This window comes from Gymnoscopelus braueri (genome assembly GCF_963280865.1).
Source record: "Gymnoscopelus braueri genome assembly, chromosome: 10".
NCBI lineage: Eukaryota > Metazoa > Chordata > Actinopteri > Myctophiformes > Myctophidae > Gymnoscopelus > Gymnoscopelus braueri.
Genome location: NC_137611.1, coordinates 9,873,227 through 9,895,942, shown reverse-complemented (window position 1 = coordinate 9,895,942; position 22,716 = coordinate 9,873,227). Strand labels below are relative to the sequence as shown.

The following is a 22,716-nucleotide window of genomic DNA, read 5'->3' as shown; positions in this document are numbered from 1 at the left end:
CCTTTTGCTATGGACCTCATTGTGCCTTTGCTTTCAATTACATTTAGTTCAATTCAATTAAAGAATTTAGCCATTTTATCCAGAGCGACTTGCAAGTGCAAGAGAGTAAGCAGAGCCAGCACGATCCTTATAGTCAACAAATGACAGGGTAAATAGTCACTAAGGCCTCGTTTTGACTGCAGTAAAATCCAGTCAAATCTATTTTATTTCTCAAATCCGATCTTTTGGCCCGAGCCGCCCGACTGTTCGCACTGCATTTGCAAGTGACCAGATCTGATCTGTCACAGATCTGTGTGTTCAGACTGATTTAAACAACGTCAACCCAAAGCCGCCCTGTGTCGACATAATCTGCTTTGGTTACCGTGCTAACGACGTAGGCGTCATGACTTCATGACTTTTATATCTTTATATGTGTTCTTAAAATTACAGAGAGGACCTTGTGAACCCATTTTAGTTTTAGTCTGATTTTAGTCGACTAAATTTCATAAGATTTTAGTCGACTAAATCTACAGTTGATTTAGTCGACTAAAATGTATGTTGGCAGGCCTTGATGGTGTCGTAATGGCTGATTTTACACTTGGTTGCATGCTGAAAATAGCAGATCTACAAGCTCACAACGCATCGCGCTGCGACGCGTTGTGAGCTTGTAGATCTGCTATTTTCAGAGCGCTACACCCGAGCGCAACCAAACATAAAATAACTTATCTTAGTTCTACTGGATCTCTTCTCCACTAGTCCCTCCCTCACATTTTAGTCTAGTTTTTATTTGTTGACAAAATGATCAATATATTTAGTCTTAGTTTTAGTCATCATAGCTTAGTTTTTATTAATAGCTTTATAGCTTATAGTTTTTGTCAGTGAAAAAAAGGTAGTCGACGAAATGTTTTCTTCATCGTTTAAGTCGACGAAACCAACACTGCAATCCAGCCCTTAATGCTGAGTGCCAAGCAGGGAGGCATTGGATTTCATTTTCATAGTCTTTGGTACATGACCCGGCCGGGGATTGAACCCCGACGACTTCCCCATCTCTCTAACCACAAGGCCACTGGGCTGGTACATACCGTAGTAAACTAGTATCTATCGAAAAAAGGACAGAAGGACGGAGGAGTACTATAGGGGCTGAGGTTGAGTCTGAAGAGGTGAGTCTTCTTCAGACTGCATGTGGTGGAAAACTGGGAGTGAGTCTGCAGTTCTGACCACAACCGGAACCTGAGCCTGATCTGGCCCGGTCCAGAACCTGTATCCTGTATCCCGGTGTCCTGCCATACCGTTGCCGTGCCTGACCCTGACCCAGAACCAGAACCTGACCCTGTATACCTGACCTTAATCTGTTTCTGCCTGCCTGACCTGCCTCTTTCAACACTTTCAACCTGCCTGCCCTATTTTGGACATTGTAGGTCATTATAGGTGAAGACTTTCCATAAATAAATTTAAATTAAATTAAAATTAATAATTGTGAAAAAAGCCTATACTCAGCCTATACAAGCTCACAATGCGTCACGATGCGACGCCTTGGGAGCTAGTCGTATGATGAAGTATAAACTGAGGAACGAGCAGGCGGCAAGGAATCTCCGCTGGAATTGAAGCTCACTTTCGAGTTCTCTTTCAGCCTGCTGTTCCTATTAACCCATTAAGACCTGGAACGCATCTGTGTCTCTTTAGATTTCTTTGGCTATTCAAAAATAGCAGATACCGGTATACAAGCTCATAGCACGGCACCGAGTGCCGCGCTATGAGCTTGTAGATCTGCTATTTTTGAAAAATCTTGAAAAATGTTTTTTTTAGATTTAAAAAAAAAAAACGGTTAGGATTTAGAAAACATTTTTAAGAATCATTAACCCATCACATTTTTTATGGGTTAATGGCCTTGCAGATGTTGCTATTTCACCTTCTACCGGTCGCAATACATTATTATCTCAAGTCAATGAGGTTTTGGGTGAACTTTACACTTGATTTTATTAGTAAACCTTTTCATAAACACTTTATGTTTTCAATCGCTAGTTTAAAGTCTTTAAAATCATCACGATATGCGTTTAGTAAATTATGGTAAAATGAATGATAAAGTAGGGCATGTTTCTAAGGTTTCTACTGGTTCTACCGAGTGAAGACCCGCCCTCGCTGCGGTTTCAGCCAATAGCAGTCGTTTCCGGTAGCATTTCGGACCGGATATTAGAAAGATGGCGGATTTGAAATCGCTGAAAAACAGGCTCTGTACCAACCAATGGCATCACTTTGTCCATTCTTTTTTACAGTCTATGGGAACGAGGCTAAAGTATATACTGTATATAGGGCTTAAGTAGCCTTTTTTGCCTGATCATTGGTAGGCCTGTCACGATTATTTTGCATAACCGTCATAATCGATTCAACCTTTGTTGAACAAGGCCTAAAAGCCACGCGATTACATTGCTAATCGCAATTAATCGGCAAGTAAATTTAATTATCATGACAGCCCTGATCATTGGGTTTTGGATTCCTGCCTGCTCCTTTTGGATGTGTCTGCCTTGGCGCGCCGCCATCAGTTTTCTTGACCCTTGCCCGCCTCACCGTCCTGCAAGCCTTAATACCTCCTTGTTGATGAATCTATTGAACCTGCTCCGTGTGCCTGTTACCCTGCACTCACCACCAGTCGTGACGATTACATTGATTAATGGCTTTAAAACACTGACATCCCATTCAGAAACCTTTGCAGCACAACTATGGTTAGATGATATAGTTATGTTCAAGGACATGGGGTCTTCAACAGGGGGTCCGGGACCCCTAGAGGGGCCTCATAGTTACTACAGGGGGGCCGGGACCCCTAGGGGGTCCTCAGAGCTACTACAGGGGGGACCGCCAAATCGTTGTGTGATAGGATCATGTCGTTTTTTTACATTAACTACTTGAACCCTAGCATCTCTATTCTGAGAACAACATTAGCCAAAGATAGCAGATCTACAAGCTCACAACGCCTCGCGCTGCGAGGCGTTGTGAGCTTGTAGATCGGCTATTTTTGGCAAAGAGGTTTGGTGTAGAGGGAAAAAAAGAGCAAACTAAGTATTGACGGTTCAAGTTAAATGTCTGAAAATACACATTAATCCAACATGCACTGATGACAGTGCTGTCAAACAAGTCAATTATTTTTTCATCTGCAACACAATGTTATACAATATGTAGTGGGGGGTCCCTGCTTCATCTCTCTCTCTCTCTCTCAGCTAAGGGGTCCTTGGTCTGAAAACGTTGAAGACCCCTGCTCAAGGGGGTAATGAGAAAAGATCAGTGCCCTTTTTCTGAGAATAGACCCATCGATGTAATCTAACCTATAAGGGGCTATATAACTAGGCATAAGGATTCCATAATTAGTAAATAAAGGACCTCAGATGTATATGACTCTTGTGAGAGAAATTCAGCGCTCTGTTCATACCCACACATTCTGCATTAAATTGGCAGAACCAGGGATTTAGCCCAATGTCAATTTCATCTCTGTGTTCTCAAAACAAGGTCATTCGTGACCCAATCAAGGAGATAGACCGATTTGTGTTGTGAGCCAATCAACGGTGACATTGATCTGGGTGTTCTAATTGCAAAGCAAATGTCGAGCAATTGTTTCGCCGGCGAACAAACAACCGCAGCGGTGTCTAATGCCAGTAAATAATTAATTAACATGACAGGCAGGGCTGTCACGATTATGACATAATCGCCTGATCACAACTATTATCGTCATAGGTGCTGAAAGTGATATTTTTAGATAAAATAAGTGCTAAATAGCTGTGTTAGGCCCGGACGGCTGGCGTAGCGGTCCGGGCACCTATAGGCTCCAATGTAGCCTGACAGCGCATCGCAGGTTCGAGTCCCGTTCCCGACGATCTTTGCTGCATGTCTCCCCATCTCTCTCTCTCCCTGTTTCCTGTCTGTCTCTATTGTAAACTACAGTATAAATAAAGGCCAAAAAGACCCATAAAATATATATATATATTTTTTTCTGTGTTAAATAACTATATTCTCATGGCAATTATTGCTACAGAGTGTTCAGTAACAGCGGTCTAATAGTTAGGATTGGTTAAATGCAGAGGACAAATTTCAAGTAGTAGCCTATGTTTGCAAATGTCCTCCCGTTCAAAATATGCTCCTCATTGACTTACATTGTACGGTGAAACAACTCTCAAAGCCACTCTTTTAGCACATAAACTAACACAAACAAAGTTGATTCAGACAATATCCAGATCCGGATCTTTAAATAGTCAAATCAACAGGAAGTTAACATTTGTATTAAAAAAAAAAACAGTACTGGGTTTGGTGATGTTCTATATTGTCTGAATCAACTTCGTTTGTGTTCTTTTATGTGCTAAAAGAGTGACTTTGAGAGGTGTTTCAGCATACAATGTAAGTCAATGAGGAGCATATTTTGAATGATCAATTTCTAATCAATGGAGCAATATTTTTTGATTTCTTGTCCACCTTTGGAGTTACATCATGGCAAGATAACTACACAACCCAAACCTCTACTAAAGTGGTCTTGCCCTTTAACGAAACTAATATCACTTACAGCACCTTTGAAGCTGCCAACTGGAGCTTTAAATACACAAGTTCAGTCTCCAATTCATGGTCAGTGGAGCAGCTACTTGCTGGTGTTCTTATAGCGTATCCAGTGACTCCACTGTGGACCAGTTCACAAAATATTGATTGATTGCAGAGTCTGGGGCTAAAGAACATCTAACAACTACACATCTGCTGTTGTCATTTTTCTTTTTTGTGGGGGTGGTGGGTGTTGAGATCTTTTTTTGTACTGTCAAACCGGTGCCCCTATTTTGGGCATGTCATACTGTCAAACATAGTCAAAAATAGTCAAAACTATTAAAAGAATCTGCTATTTCCTCTATTCGGCGTACAATTAAGTATAAATGGCTTAACTTTTATGTATAGTCTTCACGTTGTGTTCATTCCCCTTGTGCTACGGGTCTAAAATGAACGTGTAACTGACCTGGAAATATGAATAATGGAAATGTTTCACTTTTTATAATGTTTTTTTGGTCACTTTACGAAAAGTCATCAATAATGAAGTTGAAAAAAATAATTCTGGTGGTGTCCTTTTTGTCATTGATAGTCATAAGGACAGTGTCCTCAATATCTGTCTAACTACTTGAGTGAGTGACACCAACAACACTAGAGGGAGCGACCATGATCCGGTAGCACCCACATTTAGAACAAACACGGAAGAATTCTCATTCTACTGCTCTGCCACCACAATGCGGAATGCCCTGACACCATCCATTAAAAGTATGTGTAACACTGGTTTTCTTTCAAAACTGGCCTTAAAACACATCTATCAGGAGACCACAAGGGTAGATAGATATATTTATCTCTTTTGTACGACGATGTTATTGTGTAAAATATGTTTTAAGCTATGTTGATGAATTGAATACATAGGACCACAATGTAAAAAAGTCCCCAGCACTTTGTTGTGTTATCCTTTTATAGCCCTTATGTCATACTGTACCACGTGCTGTTCACATTTCTTGACTAATAAAGTATTCAATCAATCAACAAACAAAAAAAGAAAACGCTGTGGTACTACGTACCCAGACCCATAGAGAGAGAGAGTTATGACACGCTTTGATCTCGCCGCAAAGCAGGCCGCTATGGGCAATAGTTCCAAACGTTGGAACTATCTCATTGAGATAGAACGAGCCTTTCAGCATTCCATTCTTACAATAGGCGTCAACGCTATATTGTCGTCACTCTCATATTAGATCACGCCGTACGTACCACCATCTTGTTGAGGGACACCCAGCAGTCAGAGGGGAAGTCCTGCAGCATGGGGACCAGGAACTGCAGACATCCATCCCAGTGACACAGCAGCAGCATCATGCCGATCAGGTTGAAGATCCTCATCACCGCACTGGCCAAGTCATAGGTCATGTGGAAGATCTGGGGCAAAGGCACAGAAAAGACGTCACATGACATGGAAGAACAGTGAGATCATCAGTGTGCAGAGAGAGAGAGAGAGAGAGAGAGAGAGAGAGAGAGAGTGTTTATACCTAGGCTATTTGAAAATAGCCGATCTACAAGCTCACAACACGTCGCATTGCGACGCGTTGTGAGCTTTTAGATCTGCTATTTTCAAAAATGTTAGTACTTTTACTTTTGGTACATTAAGTACATTTTGATACCAATACTTTTTTACTTTTACTCAAGTAAATGTTTTATTCCGTACTATTACTTGTAACGGAGTACTTCTACATTGCAGTATTGATAATTTTACCTAAGTAAAACAGTTGAGTACTTTTTCCACCACTGTGAATAACTACTACCATCTGCTAGTACAGTAGATTCATGGGATTACCTACTGTACATGGGAATAATCATTTATGTTTTGATGTATGACAGAAGGGTAAATGAGTGTGTGTGTGTGTGTGTGTGTGTGTGTGTGTGTGTGTGTGTGTGTGTGTGTGTGTGTGTGTGTGTGTGTGTGTGTGTGTGTATGTGTGTGTGTGTGTGTGTGTGTGTGTGTGTGTGTGTGTGTGTGTGTGTGTGTGTGTGTGTGTGTGCGCGCGCATATGAAAGAATGAATTAATGAAATGTGTCATGCCACCATTTTGGACCGTCCCATATGGGATTATATGACACATTACACAAAAAGAAAACAACTGACATTAACAGTCCTTCCTGTTCGTATTACGTCCTGCCTCATAACATACCACATAAATAAACATGCGTATAGTACATCCATGAACCAAATAAGAACGAATAAGACAATGCCATTTTACATGTAAATGGCCCTCGTCCTCATTGACCAGGCCTTTTCAAGAGATGAAGCAAATGGAAAAAAATGTCATGTTGAAAGAGACCTTTCAGTTTCTCCGAGTCATCCAACCACACAAATTCATACTTTGGATCTACCTTATTAAAAAGTCTCTGCCTGTTGTAGAATGGGCAATGCAAAACAAAATGCATTTCATTTTCAGTTTCATTAAGATCACACAAACCACATAATCTATCCTCCTCAACCGTGCCTTCGTACCTATCCGTCTCAATATGAAGACCAAGTATGCCAGCCCTGATTTGAGCACATAAGGATCGTTTCTTTATAAGTTATTACAGTCCATACTTTTCTGGACCATAGACATGCTTTATCTCACAATAAGTGCAGAGTTTTGGTTTACACCATAAATCCAGTGCCCATCTGCCCTTTACTTTTTGAAAAATAATTAATTTCATTACCATACTCTCTACTTTTTCTTCATACCCAGCTCTCAAAAGAATGTCATACATGTCCGTAGCCCATGCACCCTTGATCAAGATGTCCCACACCAGTCCTTTCTTACAATTCTATTGGAATACAGCCCCAGTATTCCTGGGACGTACCATGTGCACACTCCACCGTACCACATTGGGTTCCCACCCCATATCTCACATGATAGCCAGGGTTGGCGTAAATTTCTGTACTCCCAAGAAGTACCACATTGCTCTATTGAGTACAGCCTCACTTTTAGGATATTGCTTAAATCCCCACGCGTCTGCTACATAATCCAACACTGGACACACACAAGCCTGGTATAGTTTGGAGTAGGTAGAGAAACCGATATCTCTCAGGGTCTTTGTTTTAGCTATGACTCCTCCTAGTGCTCTATCTGCTGATTCTGTCAATAAAGGTGTTCCTTTTATAAAATGCATATGCTCGTCCAAATAAAAGCCCAGATATTTATAGAACTTTGTATAATTCAACTTTGATCCCCCAAATTGGAATTGAAAGTCACTTGTACGCATGGTAGGGTTTTTAAAATGCATGATTTCAGTTTTCTTAGCATTTATCAAAAGTCTAAATGTCTATGTTTAAAGGTAGTGTAAGTGATTTGCAAAGTTTCAAATAATTGCAAAATGGGTCTATGTTCTGATAGTGCTCGTTACTATAGAGTGTCCTGTCCATATAAAGAGTCTCCATGTCTCTCCAGCTCTTTATAAAACAGAAAATGTATTTTGTAGTTTTTTTTTTTTTTTTTGTAGTTTCATTTCCAATTTTATCCAACCAGGACAGAGTACTCAATCAGGATATAGATTAAACAAGTGAAATTGGAAGTGATGACACTAAGAAATGAGCAGACAAATTTTTAACTGGAACACTATACAAATTAAGCTTAAAAATGGGTACTTTCTCCTGATTGGCTGAGATTTTGACACCTACCGAAAAATGTATTTTCTGTTTATTAAAGAGCTGGAGAGACAGGGAGACATCTGTTACTGAACAAACACTCCATAGCAATGATTACTATCAGATTATAGTATTTTAACCTTTTAACAAAATACTTTTTGTTTTAACCAAAAAATATCACTTACCCTACCTTTAAATTTTTTTGTCAGCATTTTTTGTAAGTCAAATGATGTCTCTGCTATTAAGATAATGTCATCCGCATACAATAAAATGCTGACATGTCCACTTCCACATTTGACTTGATTTGATTGGCTAAATCATTAATATACATACAGCGACAAAGCATCCCCCTGTTTCACCCCTGATGGAGTGGGAAACCAATTGGTACAAGCATCATTTACCTTTACACAGGCTTGTGGTGCACTATAAAGTCAGCTAATTGCCTGATAAAACTTTCCATCTACACCCGTTTTAATCAATCTGTAGGCAAGGAGGTCTCTATTGACAAAATCAAAAGCTATGTGTGTGCCATTCAAAATAGTCAAACAGCATTGGCCACGCCTCCAGGTCTTAAGTTAAGACTCAATTATTCAGGCAATTTTGGTCGTATTTCATGACTATGAAGAAAATGTTAACATACATAAAAAAGAAATCTAGCTACAAAATAAAGGCATTAATCCAAGAATTGTCTCTTAGAGCCAAAAGCCAAAGCTGTGAATACACACTGGCATGTATTGATGACAGTATGGTCCCTTAAGAGTTCAAATCACATCACTTAACCACTTGAACCCCAGCCTCCATATTGTGGGGGGAACATTAGTAGATGGAATTAAAATTCAGTCCAAGTGCAGTTGCAAATCAGCTCAGTTTATGAAGAATAAGAGGCTTATGTAGGAGTGATTATGTGTCAGAATAAGAGGGTTAGGTAGGAGTGGTTATTTCAGAATAAGAGCGTTATGTAGGAGTGGTCATTTCAGAATAAGAGCGTTATGTAGGAGTGGTCATTTCAGAATAAGAGTGTTATGTAGGAGTGGTCATTTCAGAATAAGAGCATTATGTAGGAGTGGTTATTTCAGAATAAGAGCGTTATGTAGGAGTGGTTATTTCAGAATAAGAGTGTTATGTAGGAGTGGTTATTTCAGAATAAGAGAGTTATGTAGGAGTGGTTATGTCAAGATTCAGAGTTGGAAACGTATAGCACCTCAAACTAGACGTCTTTTTGTTGGATGGTACCGATGATTAATGAGACGTGGGGAGGACATGTCCCCATCAGTCAGATCACACACAACAGGGACAGATGAGACATTGTGTCACAGAGACACATCAATCAGGACTTAAACAACCACAAATATACGCAAACACACACAAAGTCTAGTGACGCGCGCAAAGCACGCACGCAACCCCGAGGCAAGAGCAGGCGCTGATGAGGCGCAAATACACAGACAGACAGACAGACAGACACACAGACACACAGACACACACAGACACACAGACACACACACACCCACACACACACACACAGGCGGTCACACAGAGAAACATATTGTCTCTGTCGGGTGGAAAACTGTCCAAAACTGTTACTTTTCAAAACACGTCGCTTCGCTTGTAGATCTAGCCTGGCAAACCCCCCTCCCTCCGGAAATCTCATTTGCATTTGATTTCAGGAAGGAGGTCTGGGATCGCTAAGGGAGTAAAGCTGCCCGGTCCGCTGCGTGTTAGAACCAATCAGCGGCTGCTAGGGGCGGGATCATCCAATCACCTGCCAAGTAGCTTGAAAAAATGAAAATGCCGTCTGTCATCGATTCTGCTTCAGGAATCTCAGATGGAAGTAGGCTGTGAAACAAAATGTGTGTCGCAAGCTTCTTCCATTTGACAGAGTCAGGTTATTGTAGATCTGCTACTTTAGATGCTTTTGTGTGACGCTGTAGTATGATCAAGTAGGGCGTTAATTTACGGGAGGGGAAAAAAACACAAAGAATATGGAGATAAGAGGTTTCTGCCTGACACCAACGATATGTGCACACACCGCCACGGTGATGGACAGGAGAGGGTCAAGATCCTTAACAAGTGACAGGCTGGCCTGTGTCCTCTCACTCATCAATCACGTTCAGTCACACAACAGACACGTTGCTCACCCAGATCAATCATCACCCTCTCACTGCACTCGGGTCGGCACGGCGGTCATTGTGTCCAGAGTTTGACGCTTCATGCTTCAGCTCCACAATCCAGCCGCTCTCAACCTCTTAGTCCCTCAGGGCTCTACGCTAGTGTCTTTTCTGTTTTCTTGTTATTGTGGGAAAATAGCAGGAAAATAGCCGATCTGAAAGCTCGCAAAGCGATGATTTCGAGACACATCAGCCGTATAGCTGAGTGGTTAGTGAGCCCTCCTGGGGAGCCAGAGGCCCTGGTTGTCCCAGGTATGATTCCAGGCCAGCGAATGTGTTGAAGCGTCCCTGAGCTAGACTCTTAACACCTAATTGCTCCCAGAGCACCGTAGAATGGCTGCTCACTGCTCCTATAGTGATCATAGGATGGGTAAATGCAGAGGACACATTTCAGGTATGTGCAAACATACAGTGACAAAAAAAACACCCCAAGGAGTGGGAACCAAATTATTATTATAATTGCAGATACCGATGTTGTCAAAAAAATCTAATAATTGCACATGTATCAGCCAAACCGACATATGGGTCAGGCTATACCGCAGACCAGTCCTTTCTCCCTGTAATAATAGTCTAAAATAAGGCACTAGTATGAAAGGATGTCTTTGAGATGAACCAGTTACAACCTGCCGGCCGGGCAGCCTCTGGGAAAAGGAGCGACACTTTCTGATGATTATGTGATTGCCTACAATTCCATGAGGAATGTGATTTCAAAGCCTGGTCTTTACAAACAGCGCTTAAACATGTATTTCTCTTAGTTCATATCAACTATTGAACTGACAAAAGACCGTAGCTCTGTCGGCCATATCTGTAGAGTAGTCATACTCAAGCTTTTAACCACTTGAACCCTCACATCCCTATTCTGGGGGGGAAGCTTCTCCAAAAATAGCAGATCTACGATCGTTATGTGAGGTGTGGTGAGCTTGTAGATCTGATATTTTCGGGCAAAGAATAACGCATCAAGTGCAGTGCCAACTCAGGTCAAGTATAGAGCATACATACAGTAAGTCAAAGTGGGGTCCGGGGACCCCCAGGGATCCTTGAGGGAGTTCCAGGGGGTCCCAAGCTAAATGATGGATAGTGGGAAACCAAATGGACCCTTGTGGGTCTGTAACTCTGAGAGTGTACAAATGGAACCAAATGGACACTAACGGGTCCATTTGGTTCCATTTGTACACTCTCAGAGTTACAATAACACTAATTTTACTATACAAATTAGGGTCCCAGAGATAGAAATGCCATTAAATGGGGGTCCGTAGCCTAATGCATGTCAAACTGGGGGGTTCTTGAAATTAAAATGGTTGAGAATCACTGCTAGAGCCGTAGAAAATCTTCTCTTATGGGGGTCCCTGGCATATATTTTCAAATGGGGGTCCGTGGGCTAATAAGTGTAAATTTCAGGGGGCCTTGACATGAAAAAGTTTGAGAACCACTGCAGTAAGTCATTTAAAGTGAGGTTTCATCATCACTGTAGCAATAGTGCAGTGCAGCCTGCAGGTGCAGCTCAGAACCATGGACAGCTGCAGGTCAGCACTCAACTGTACTATCCAACAAAGGCAGAGAACACCTCACTAAGAATGATCAGTGGTGTAAAAGTAACTACTTAAGTACTGTACTTAAGTACAATTGTGACTTTACTTGAGTATTTCCAATTTCCAACACTTTTACTTCTACTCCACTACATCTCAGAGACAAATATTGTACTTTTACTCCACTACAATTATTTGAAAACTTTAGTTACTAGCTACTTTGCAGATATAAATTATTATAAAACATACATTAACCACTTTAGCAGTACTATTTTATACCTAGGCTATTTGAAAATAGCCGATCTGCAAGCTCACAACGCGTCGCGATGCGACGAGTTGTGAGCTTGTAGATCTGCTATTTTCAAATATTTAGTACTTTTACTTTTGGTACTTTAAGTTCATCTTGATGCCAATACTTTTGTAATTTTACTCAAGTAAATTTTGAATTCTGGACTTTTACTTGTAACAGAGTATTTCTATATTGCAGTATTGGTACTTTTACTTACTGTAAGTAAAGAATTTGAGTACTTTTTCCACCACAGACAGTTTCAGTTCAGCACCATGGGCAGTCGAACTGAAGTTAGTGGCTGGCTATAGTGGCTTCTAGCACAGTGGATTTCAAATGTCTTTGTGCCCAAGGCACGCCAAAGGGCAAAGTCAACATCTCAAGGCACACCTGTATGCATTAAAAAATAATAAGAGTCTGCACACTGGTGATGCTGGAAAAGCTCCGCTGTGTATTTATTGCGTTTGTCAACGTTTCGGCCTATCCAGACCTTCATCAGAACATATACATGAATGCAATAAATACACAGCGGAGCTTTTTCAGCATCACCATGTGTGCAGACTCTATTATTTTTTATGATACTTTTGTTTTTTCTTGCACCTGGGCCACGGATGTGCGTGTACTACCCTTTTCAAACACCTGTATTCATATCCATGCAAAAGAGCATGTGTTAAACTTATTATCACACTTTAAACTAATGCCATATAAAAAAGTTTAACAACTCAAGACCTGTTTCATCCTTTGACAAATCTGCACAAAAAGCTACAGCCAAGCTACAAGCTCACAACGCATCTCATCACACCGTGGAGTGCGATTGTAGATCTGCTATTTTCAACAACAAAACATTTTATAAAAATAGTCATTTCAATTCAAATATGTCACCTGAATTGACATGCTCAAAGTAGGGACACCAGGTTCAAAGTGTTTATAATGTTTCTTTTAAGGTACATCATTTGCCTCTCTACTGGGAAAAATTAGTGTGCAGAAAGTAATGACTCAGACATGGTGAATGAAAAGACATTTCATAACGTTTTGCATACCCCCGGTAGCTGCATTGCGATAATAATGCACGGTCGTGACAACCAGCTTTGTCATAAAGTCCCGAGGCACACCTGGACTTTGTCTCACGACACGCCAGTGTGTCTCAGCACAGTGTTTGTGCAGCGGTGCATTCTGCAAGGGCAGTTCAGCACCACGGACAGCAGCCCTGGAGTTAAGCAAATATCACTGGGATTGGTATTTAATCAGTGTCGATTTCGTCGACTAAAACTATGACGAAAAATGTTCGTCGACTACCTTTTTTCACTGACGAAAACTAAATAAAAACGAAATAAAATGTTAGTGAGGGACGAGTGGAGAAGAGATCCAGTAGAACTAAAAGACAAGTCATTTCATGTTTGGTTGTGCTCGGTGCTCGGTGCTCTGAACATAGCAGATCTACTAGATCTGCTATCTTCAGCATGCAACCAATTAAGTGTAAAATCAGCCATTAAGACGCCATCAAGGCACCGCCAAAATACATTTTAGTCGACTAAATCAACTGTAAATTTAGTCGACTATAAACTTATGATATTTAGTTGACTAAAACTAGACTAAAACAAACATTTCAAGATAAGACAATAAAGACATTATAAGACATTTCTAAAATATGACTAAAACTAAATGGAATTTTATTCAAAATACTATGACTAAAACAAAATCAAACTTTGCTGTCAAAATCAACAGTCAATTTTTTTTTTTTTTTTTTTTTTAACTGTTAGGATTTAGATTTTTTTTAAAGAATCGCCTCAGGTCTTAAAGGGTTAAGATAGTCAAAGAGACAGTGCCCTCAGTGCCCTCATACCTGTCAAACTACTTCCAAAGTGAGTGAGACCCACAGCCACAACACCAGAGGGAGCGACCATGATCTGGTACCAACCCAAATTTAGACCAAACATAGGAGAAACTTCTCATTCTACTGCTCTGCCACCACAAGTGTGGAATGCCCTGTCCCCATCCATTTAAGGATGTGTAACACCGGGTTTCTTTCAAACATCTATCAGGTGAGCTCAAGGGGAGGTAAAATGTAATGTTCCTGTTTGTATATAGTGTTTGTATTTGTTGATGAAAAGTATTATTGTGTTAATTTTGTATACCATGTTGTTGATACCACAATGGAAACAAGTCCCCAGGATTTTTTTTTGTGTTATCCTTTTAGCCTTAATGTTTTACTGTACCACCTGCTTACATTTCTGACTAATAAAGTATTCAATCACACACACACACACACACACACACACACACACACACACACACACACACACACACACACACACACACACACACACACACACACACACACACACACACACACACACTAATACTATACTACAGTAGTTCCACTGATCCAAGCCGAAACACAGTCCATTGATTGATCACTAAAATAAGTATGCTCTGAAAATGCACGCGGCCCACCCAAAATGTCCGGACGGCCATACGGCTGCCGTGTTAAGTGGTCGTGACGGGTGTGCCGCGAACACTTTCAAGATGTTCAAGTGGACCCTTGATTCAAGAAAGGTTGAGAACCAACTGTACTATCCAACACATTCTCACACATAGGCGTCAGTTATTGCCGCACTGTGATTTTCGCTCCCTAATGCGTCACTATAGGACTACAACAACTAAAACGCACGTATTGGAGCTTCAAATACTACTCGAATCAGGAAATGGATCAGTTGCCTCTGTGGCTTACCTGCTAGCATTGCTTAGATGATAACCGCAACCTACCGTTATCGAATGCCACCGTGGGTGAGACTTTTGTTTTTTTTCTCTCTCTCTCCGCACAGTTTTTGTGACGTTAGGGTTAGGTTTAGGTATAGGTATATTTTTGTGAGGTTAGGGTCAGGTTTAGGCATAGTTTTGCCACGTCGCCATGTCGTCCCGTTGAGTCAAAACTTGGCGTTTCAGGGCTACTGACAGAGCGGCAAAATGTAACGCCTTGGCAGTGAGAACGGGTTGTACTATCATAGACTACATATATCCTTTCCAACCCACACATAGTATACACACACTAATAACTGATTACGTAAACGGGCTGACTGGGGACTGACACTGGCATGTGCCTATGTATGCCAGTGTCTCTTTAACTCTCCAGCCACATCTCTCTCCGGCACACTCATCCGTGCATGCCAAGTATCCCTTCTCCCATCATGCACCATTCTGTGTGTTTGTCGCATCACGTCTCCAAGAAATCCAATTATCCAAAGGTCAAGTGAGCCGCCAACCCGCCCGCCCGAGCCCCACCACCACCACCACCACCACCACCATTGCAAAATGCCAAGGCTGCCTGCATGGCCCAGCCAGCCAGTGGCTGGCATGAGAGGGACAAAAAGTCGAGTGATCTCATCACACCGTCAGATCCTTTTTTTTTGCCTGCCGTGCCGCACCGCTCTGCCTTGATGTGAGGGCAAGGGAGGAGAACGGCAGCGAGGACCTGGCTGACACAGTGGTGCTCCTCCTCCTCCTCCTCCTCCTCCTCCTCCTCCTCCTCCTCCTCCTCCTCGTAGGGAGCACTGGGAGCAACGTCCAGAGAGGGGAAAGAATAAACAGTCCAGGGTCCTTCAAACGGCTGGCAAACGCACCGCCGCCAGAAAGAGCCCAGCATGCTTAACTCATTCAATCCAGAAACGCATCTGTGTCATTTTAAGATTTCTTTGGGCTATTCAAAAATAGCAGATATACAAGCTCATAGCGCGGCACCGAGTGCCGCGCTATGAGCTTGTAGATCTGCTATTTTTGAAAAATCGTGAACATTTGTGTGCAAAGTGAACATTTGTAAAATATTTTGTTCCAGGGACTGCCCAGAAGCAAGGATTTGAGTTACAAATGTTCGCTATAAAAATATATATTCAAAGATTTGCACAAATGTTAAAGTTCTTAAAAAAATATGAAAAACAGATCTACAAGCTCATAGCGCAGCGCTCGGTGCCACGCTATGAGCTTGTATATCTGCTATTGTTGTATAGCCAAAGTATAAAATAATGGTTAAAGTGATTTAAAACTAGGGGGGCGCCCGCTGGCCTAGCGGTCCAGGCTCATATACCACATATACTGTCTGGTAATCCAGCTTGACAGTGTGTCACGGGTTCGACTCCCGATCATGACGACCTTTGCTGTGTGTCAACCCCCCATCTCTCTCTCCCCCATTACCTGTCAGCCTACTTTCCTATCAATAAAGGCAGAAAAAGCCCCCAAAAATATCTTTAAAAAGTCGTTAAAATCTAAAATGACATCCATAGACGTCTTTAATATCGTGTCAAATAAGAACTCTGTTCCAAAAATAAACTAATGATCCCGGCGGTTTGACTCTTATGGATATGAAGCATCAACTGACAGTGAGAAAACGCTAATGTTACTTCCGCCGAATTAGTTAAATTTTCGCCCGAAACAGACAGTATCAAATATCAGTGACTGACTATCATAAACGATACAGAGCCACCTCTCTGACAATATCGCTGAGACGGTTTGTTTATTTTTGGACCACAATTCTTATATGAGACGATTCTACGGTGACACAATGTTATTCTCCATAGAGAAATTACTTTACGAACCAGGGGATGAACGAGTAACGTCAGGACTTCTGTACTCTATTGGTTAAACTCTTTACTGTTTTAAGACGTACAATAAACCCAATATATGTAATCCTAGCCAGCGGGCCCTCCTGGTGTACAGCCATTATCATCTCCCACCTCCACCTCCGCCCAGGGCCGGATTAGCACTATGTGGTGCCCCAGGGCGACCTCAAGTTGAGGTGCCCCCCGCGCGCCCGCGCACAAAGCGCAAAGCGCGCGGGCGCCGAAATCGTGCACTCGCGCGAAAAATTGGCGGATTTTGTTAGTTTCTTTTCGGTTTTTGGTTACTTTATTTCGGTTTTAGGGTTAGGGTTATGTTAAGGTTATGTTATTTAATTCTTATTCAAAAAAAAAAAAGATTTTTTTTTTTTTGGGTGTCCCCATTGGCTGGTGCCCCAGGGCACTCGCCCCCAACGGCCTATGGGTAATCCGGCCCTGCCTCCGCCCCACCTGGCTGCATGCTGCCTCCTCCGGCGTCTTAATTGATTAACCTAATGTTTTGTCCGGGTAATAAGGAGCGCTTATCAAGACCTCCCTATGCCGCCTGGAGGAGCGTCAGGTCAGATGAGGAGAGACCACGAGGAGAGAGACATGACAGACAGCCACAGTAATTAGGATGCAGACTATATGCTAAAGAGCTTCTTCAAACACATCCTCACCAACAACAACAACACTACAACAACGGCTCTCCTCTCTCCTCCTCTCACACCGGGAGGCCAGGTGAGAAGCGCTAGAATCCCGGACCCCCCCCCCACCCCCCCCCCCCGTGCCGCATGGACCAGATGGATGTCTTTGGTCATCTGCCAGCATCAGCCTCTCCCTCCCGGGAGGAGGAGGAAGAGGAGGAGGAGGAGGAGGAGGAGGATGTGTGACCTTGCGTCACAAATCCTCCAGCCAAGGAGTTCCTCTCCTTTTTTTTAAATGTACCTGCAGCATCACGTAGAAAGTTTCACTGCTAGAAGGTACTTTAAGCCATTAAGACCACGGCAACGTATCGGTGTCATTTTTAGGTTTCTTTGGGCTATTCAAAAATAGCAGATATACAAGCTCGTAGCGCGAGTGCCGCGCTACGAGCTTGTAGATCTGCTATTTTTGAAAAATCGTGACAATTTGTGCAAATCTTTTGAATATATTTTTCAAAGCGAACATTTTTAACTACAATATTTGCTTCTGGGGGGGGGGGGGGGGGGGTCCCTGGAACAACATATTTTGAGATGGAGGTCCACGGCCAAATACATATAATTTTGGGGGTCCTTGACATGAAAAAGGTCTGAGAACCATATTTTGTAGAATCGGCCTCAGGTCTTGGGTTAAAATCAGCCAGATCTTATTCATCATCGCTCACGTCACGTGTGTATTTGTGTGTATTTGTGTGTATTTGTGTGTATTTGTGAGTCTGTTATTGTATCGGTTTGTGGTTTTTGCCTGCATGCTTGTGCGCATATTTTGTGTATGAGCAGATTGTGTATGAGGTGGATATTGTGTTTGTGTGTGAGCAGATTTTCTGTGAGTAAACTGTGCGTGCGCGTGCGTGCGTGTGTGTGCGTATGTGTGTGCATGCAGTGTGCATGTGCGTGTGTGTGTGTGTGTGTGTGTGTGTGTGTGTGTGTGTATGTGCGTGCGCGTGCGTGTGTGCGTGCACATGCGTGCGTGCCTGCGTGTTTGTGTGTGTGGGTGTGTGCTTATCCGAAGGGCAACAATCAATAGTGAAAAGACTTCACACACAGTGTGACTTAAAGGCTTTGGTTATTGGATTAATCCTCTGTAATTTAGCGTATAATTATGTGCTTGAGGTTTTGGAACCAAACTCCTCCGTCACGTCTTGAACGGGTGTGAACGACAACTGTAAAACGGGCGAGTAAAGAAGTTACAAGAAGTTAGTTATGCAGTTATGCAAGAAGGAAAACAAATATATTTAACCCATTGAGACCTGGAACGCATCTGTGTCATTTTAGAATTCTTTAGCTATTCAAAAATAGCAGATATGCAAGATATGCAAGCAGATATGCAAGCTCATAGCGCGGCACCGAGTGCCGCACTATGAGCTTGTAGATCTGCTATTTGTTGCCAGATTCTGTGAGAGAAACAAGCAACCCGGTCTAGGAAAACCGGCCCAAAAGAAGCGACAATGGGTCACAAGAGCACTTTAACATATACACCAGCTATTTGAAAATAGCAGATCTACAAGCTCATGCGACGCGTTGTGAGCTTGTAGATCGGCTATTTTCAAATAAAATCTTGCGGGGAAATTATAATAAGCATTAAGCAGATCTGGCAACCCTGATTATCAAGCCCTTTGGGGTTCTCTTTCAAATATTATGTTTGGGTGTCTCACTACGGGGCACACTTTAGTTGGGGGGGGGGGTTTCACTATCAGCGAACAGAGGGTCACAAAAGTAACGGTGAACACTTGAACCCCAGCATCCATATTCTGGGGAAAACTTTCGCGGGAAATAGCCGATCTACAAGCGCACAATGTGTCGTGTTGCGGACGCATTGTTGGCTTGTAGATTCAGCTATTTTCAGCTAGGATATCTAGTGTAGAGCAGGGGTCTTCAACAGTGGGTCCGGGACCCCATAAGGGGTCCTCAGAGTTACTACAGGGGGTCCGCCAAATCTGTGTGTGATATATTATTATTTTCGTTAAAACCCTTAAACCCTAGCATCCCTATTCTGAAGAGAACTTTAGCCAAAAAATAGCAGATCTACAAGCTCACAACGCCTCGCGCTGCGAGGTGTTGTGAGCTTGTAGATCTGCTATTTTTTGGCAAAGAGGTATAGGTGTAGAGGGGAAAAAAAGTAGCCTGGTAAACCCTCCCTCCGGAAATCTCATTTCTATTTGATTCCAGGAGTGAGTCTGGCCTGATCGCCCATTCTGCAATATTGGCTGCGGGCTGGAGTTGGGAGTTGACTGACAACCCCTTCAGCCAATGATAATTTTTCCCCTTCAGCCAATCAGCAGTTCACCAGTCTAATGTGACGCAACGGGACTTTTGAGACTGCCATGCCCAAAATGGGTTGCCTTATTCGGATACATGGGTGTCACTGCCCACCCCTACCGGTTCTCTAAATTTTTATTTTTAAATAGGCTTTGTCATGATTAATTGACCACATATATGAAGTTAAACAAGTAAACTCTATCCAAACGATATCTTATAAGTAAATTCCGTGCCTCAAAATAGAAGTTAGAGAGCTTTTTGAAGTAAAAAAATAGCGGAGAATATAGCGGACAAGAAAAAGATGGCTGCCGTTCGTGTTTTGGGCTCACTCGAACTCGCCACCTGATTGGCCAACTGTCGCTGTCAATCACAGAACGATGTGCGACGACGCTGATAGGCTCGGTTAGCTGGTAATTCCACTAGAAACCCCCACAATGGGCTATCAGGCCAGACTCACTCCTGGAATCAAATAGAAATGAGATTTCCGGAGGGAGGGTTTACCAGGCTAGGAAAAAAGAGCAGACCAAGTAAATCTGAAACTATATTTTATACAATATAGAGGGGGGTCCCTGCTTCATCTGTCTCTCAACTAGGGGGTCCTTGGGCTGAAAACGTTGAAGACCCCTGGGGCCAGTTGCACCACCTCACACTCAAGTTCAAACTTAGCCTAGTTATAGCTTAAACACATTGGCCCTCATTTATCAACGCAGCGTATAAACCGGCTTATATTTTTCCATATATTCGGCGTACACCAACGTCAAAGTCACATTTATCAACGGATCCTACACAGCCAATCCTGGCGTACATCAGGTCGGAGCTTTGATAAATCTCACGTCTGAAAACGAGCGTCATTTAAATAACACGCCCTTAAATATTCTCAAAACGCCCCGATTTTACGACATGAAGAAGAATCAGAATACGACCAAAGACATCAAAAGCCAATAAGAAAGAGTTTCCCCCGATCGCCTCGCCTCGCTGCCTGTCAAGTCACACACACACGCACACGCACACGCCTCACCTCTCTCTCTCTCTCTCTCTCTCTCTCTCTCTCTCTCTCTCTCACTCACACACACACACACACACACGCCCAACTGTGTCTTTCATGTAATCCGTAGCGGTACAATCTTTGTCACTTAGGCTTGTAGCCTACATGAATGACATATCATGATACCAATCACATCGCCATGAATGGAATACGTTTGTATATTAATTTATTTAACCCATACCGAGCAGTGCACAAGCAGTCATGTAGGATATTCCCCGTGAGACTCGGACGGGCGGCAGTCATTCCGCGGCAGTGATTCCGCCACGTTAATAAGAGATTGGAGCGTCGGGTTTATATCCTTAACCCAGCCAGGTTGTCTTCAAAACTCTCTATGACATAACTCCATAACATACTCCACAAGCTACTGTAAGTTTGTACACCTCACTGTCCATGAAAAGATCGTCGGCAGTCCCGACCGCGGGACTCCCGAGTCCCGACGCAAAAGCGCTCGTATATTTTGAAAATAGCAGATCTACAAGCTCACAACACGTCGCGATGCGACCCGTTTTTGAGCTTGCAGATCTGCTATTTTAAAATAGCCAATGCAACTGAATGACTGTTAAAGCAGTTTGTTTAAATTACTTTATAAAATGTTATATTTTCACAGGGATTAATTATTAGTGTGTAGATATACATTTAGGAGTGGATTATTTATGTGTCCAGATGCCTGTCAGACAGTCAGACAATGCTGCTCCGCAGGTCTAGAATGGAATAAACGGGCGCAGCCAACGTCAACAACTGGTCTCGACCAGACGTGAGATCTCAGCGTATGGTAGGATGAAGCCCAAGTCAGGATATATTGATAAATGCCGAAAGGTGCGGTGATCTCGCCGTACGCCCATTATTTGGGCTGCACCGCGTTGATAAATGAGGGCCAGTCAATCCGGGAAAGTATCTGTGTCATTTTAGATTTCTTTGGCTATTCAAAAATAGCAGATATACAAGCTCATGAGTGCCGCGCTATGAGCTTGTATATCTGCTATTTTTGAATAGCCAAAGAAATCTAAAAATGACACAGATACTTTCCCGGCTAAATGGCTAACTAGGCTAAGTTTGAACTTAGTGTGAGGTGGTGCAACTGGCCCCTGGTGTAGAGTGAAAACAGAAAAGGTCACCAGTCTAGAGCCCCAAACCAAGTAGAGGGTTTGTTTAATAAGTGGTTAGGATTCTCACCTCTCCAACAGCAATGAATTGTTGGAGGGGCTGTGGAATGATTCGGGGGAACACACACATATATATTTTGGGACTGTCCTAAGATAATAATCCTTTTGGCAAGGGGTAAAGAAAGAATAAATAACATTTTGGGAATAGATTTACCGTTTGAGCCCGAACCCATTTTTAGCTTGATGTGATACCCGATAGGGCTGTCAACTTTCCTCAGAAATGATATTCGAATATTGGTCTTAAAAATTGGCAAATATTCTAATATATTCGAATAATATTATTATTATTACTATTATTATTATAAAAAAATATATAAAAAATGTTTTTCAAAAAAATAAATCTATTTCTTTTTTTGACAGAAACAGTACAAAAAAACAATATATCGACGAGTGCTCGGATCCAATAAAACATATTTTGTTTGTTTTATTAACTTGATACATTGTTTTTTGAATTTTCCCTGTCAAATAAACATTAAAAAAAAATGTATATATATATATATATATATATATATATATTTTTTTTTTTTTTTTTTATATTCGAATATTAATTTTCATATTCGAATATACATATTTTCCCAATATTCTAATAATATTCGAATATTGAATATTCGTTTGACAGCCCTAATACCCGATGACATTTCTTTGTAATGGAAATCAGAGGTATATATATTTTACAGAGCTCTCAGAGGAAGCAGAGAAAGCAAGCCACTGTCTCTGGCTGAGAAGATGAGACAAGGTTGGGGGGGGGGGGGACATCAAAATAAGTCGAGCTGTAGGGGGTGTCAGGGAGACGTCCCTGTTCACTGCCCCCCCCTCCACCAGGAGATGTTCTGGATAAGGGGCGAAACATCCGGGAA

The 22,716-nt window shown here is 42.1% G+C and overlaps 2 protein-coding genes across 2 annotated transcripts in view; one reads left to right on the top strand and one right to left on the bottom strand.

The window, feature by feature from the left end:
- Positions 1-22,716, top strand: part of plekhj1 (pleckstrin homology domain containing, family J member 1) — a 387,353-nt gene that overhangs the window by 249,703 nt on the left and 114,934 nt on the right. The window lies entirely within an intron of this gene.
- The window catches only part of LOC308094041 (potassium/sodium hyperpolarization-activated cyclic nucleotide-gated channel 2-like), a gene marked incomplete at its 3' end in the record, with an annotated part of 95,459 nt that overhangs the window by 65,821 nt on the left and 6,922 nt on the right, over positions 1-22,716 (bottom strand). Inside the window, exon 3 of the mRNA XM_080440484.1 lies at positions 5,743-5,904. Within this exon, the coding sequence (XP_080296610.1) occupies positions 5,743-5,904 (162 nt within the window). The remainder of the gene's footprint in view (positions 1-5,742; positions 5,905-22,716) is intronic.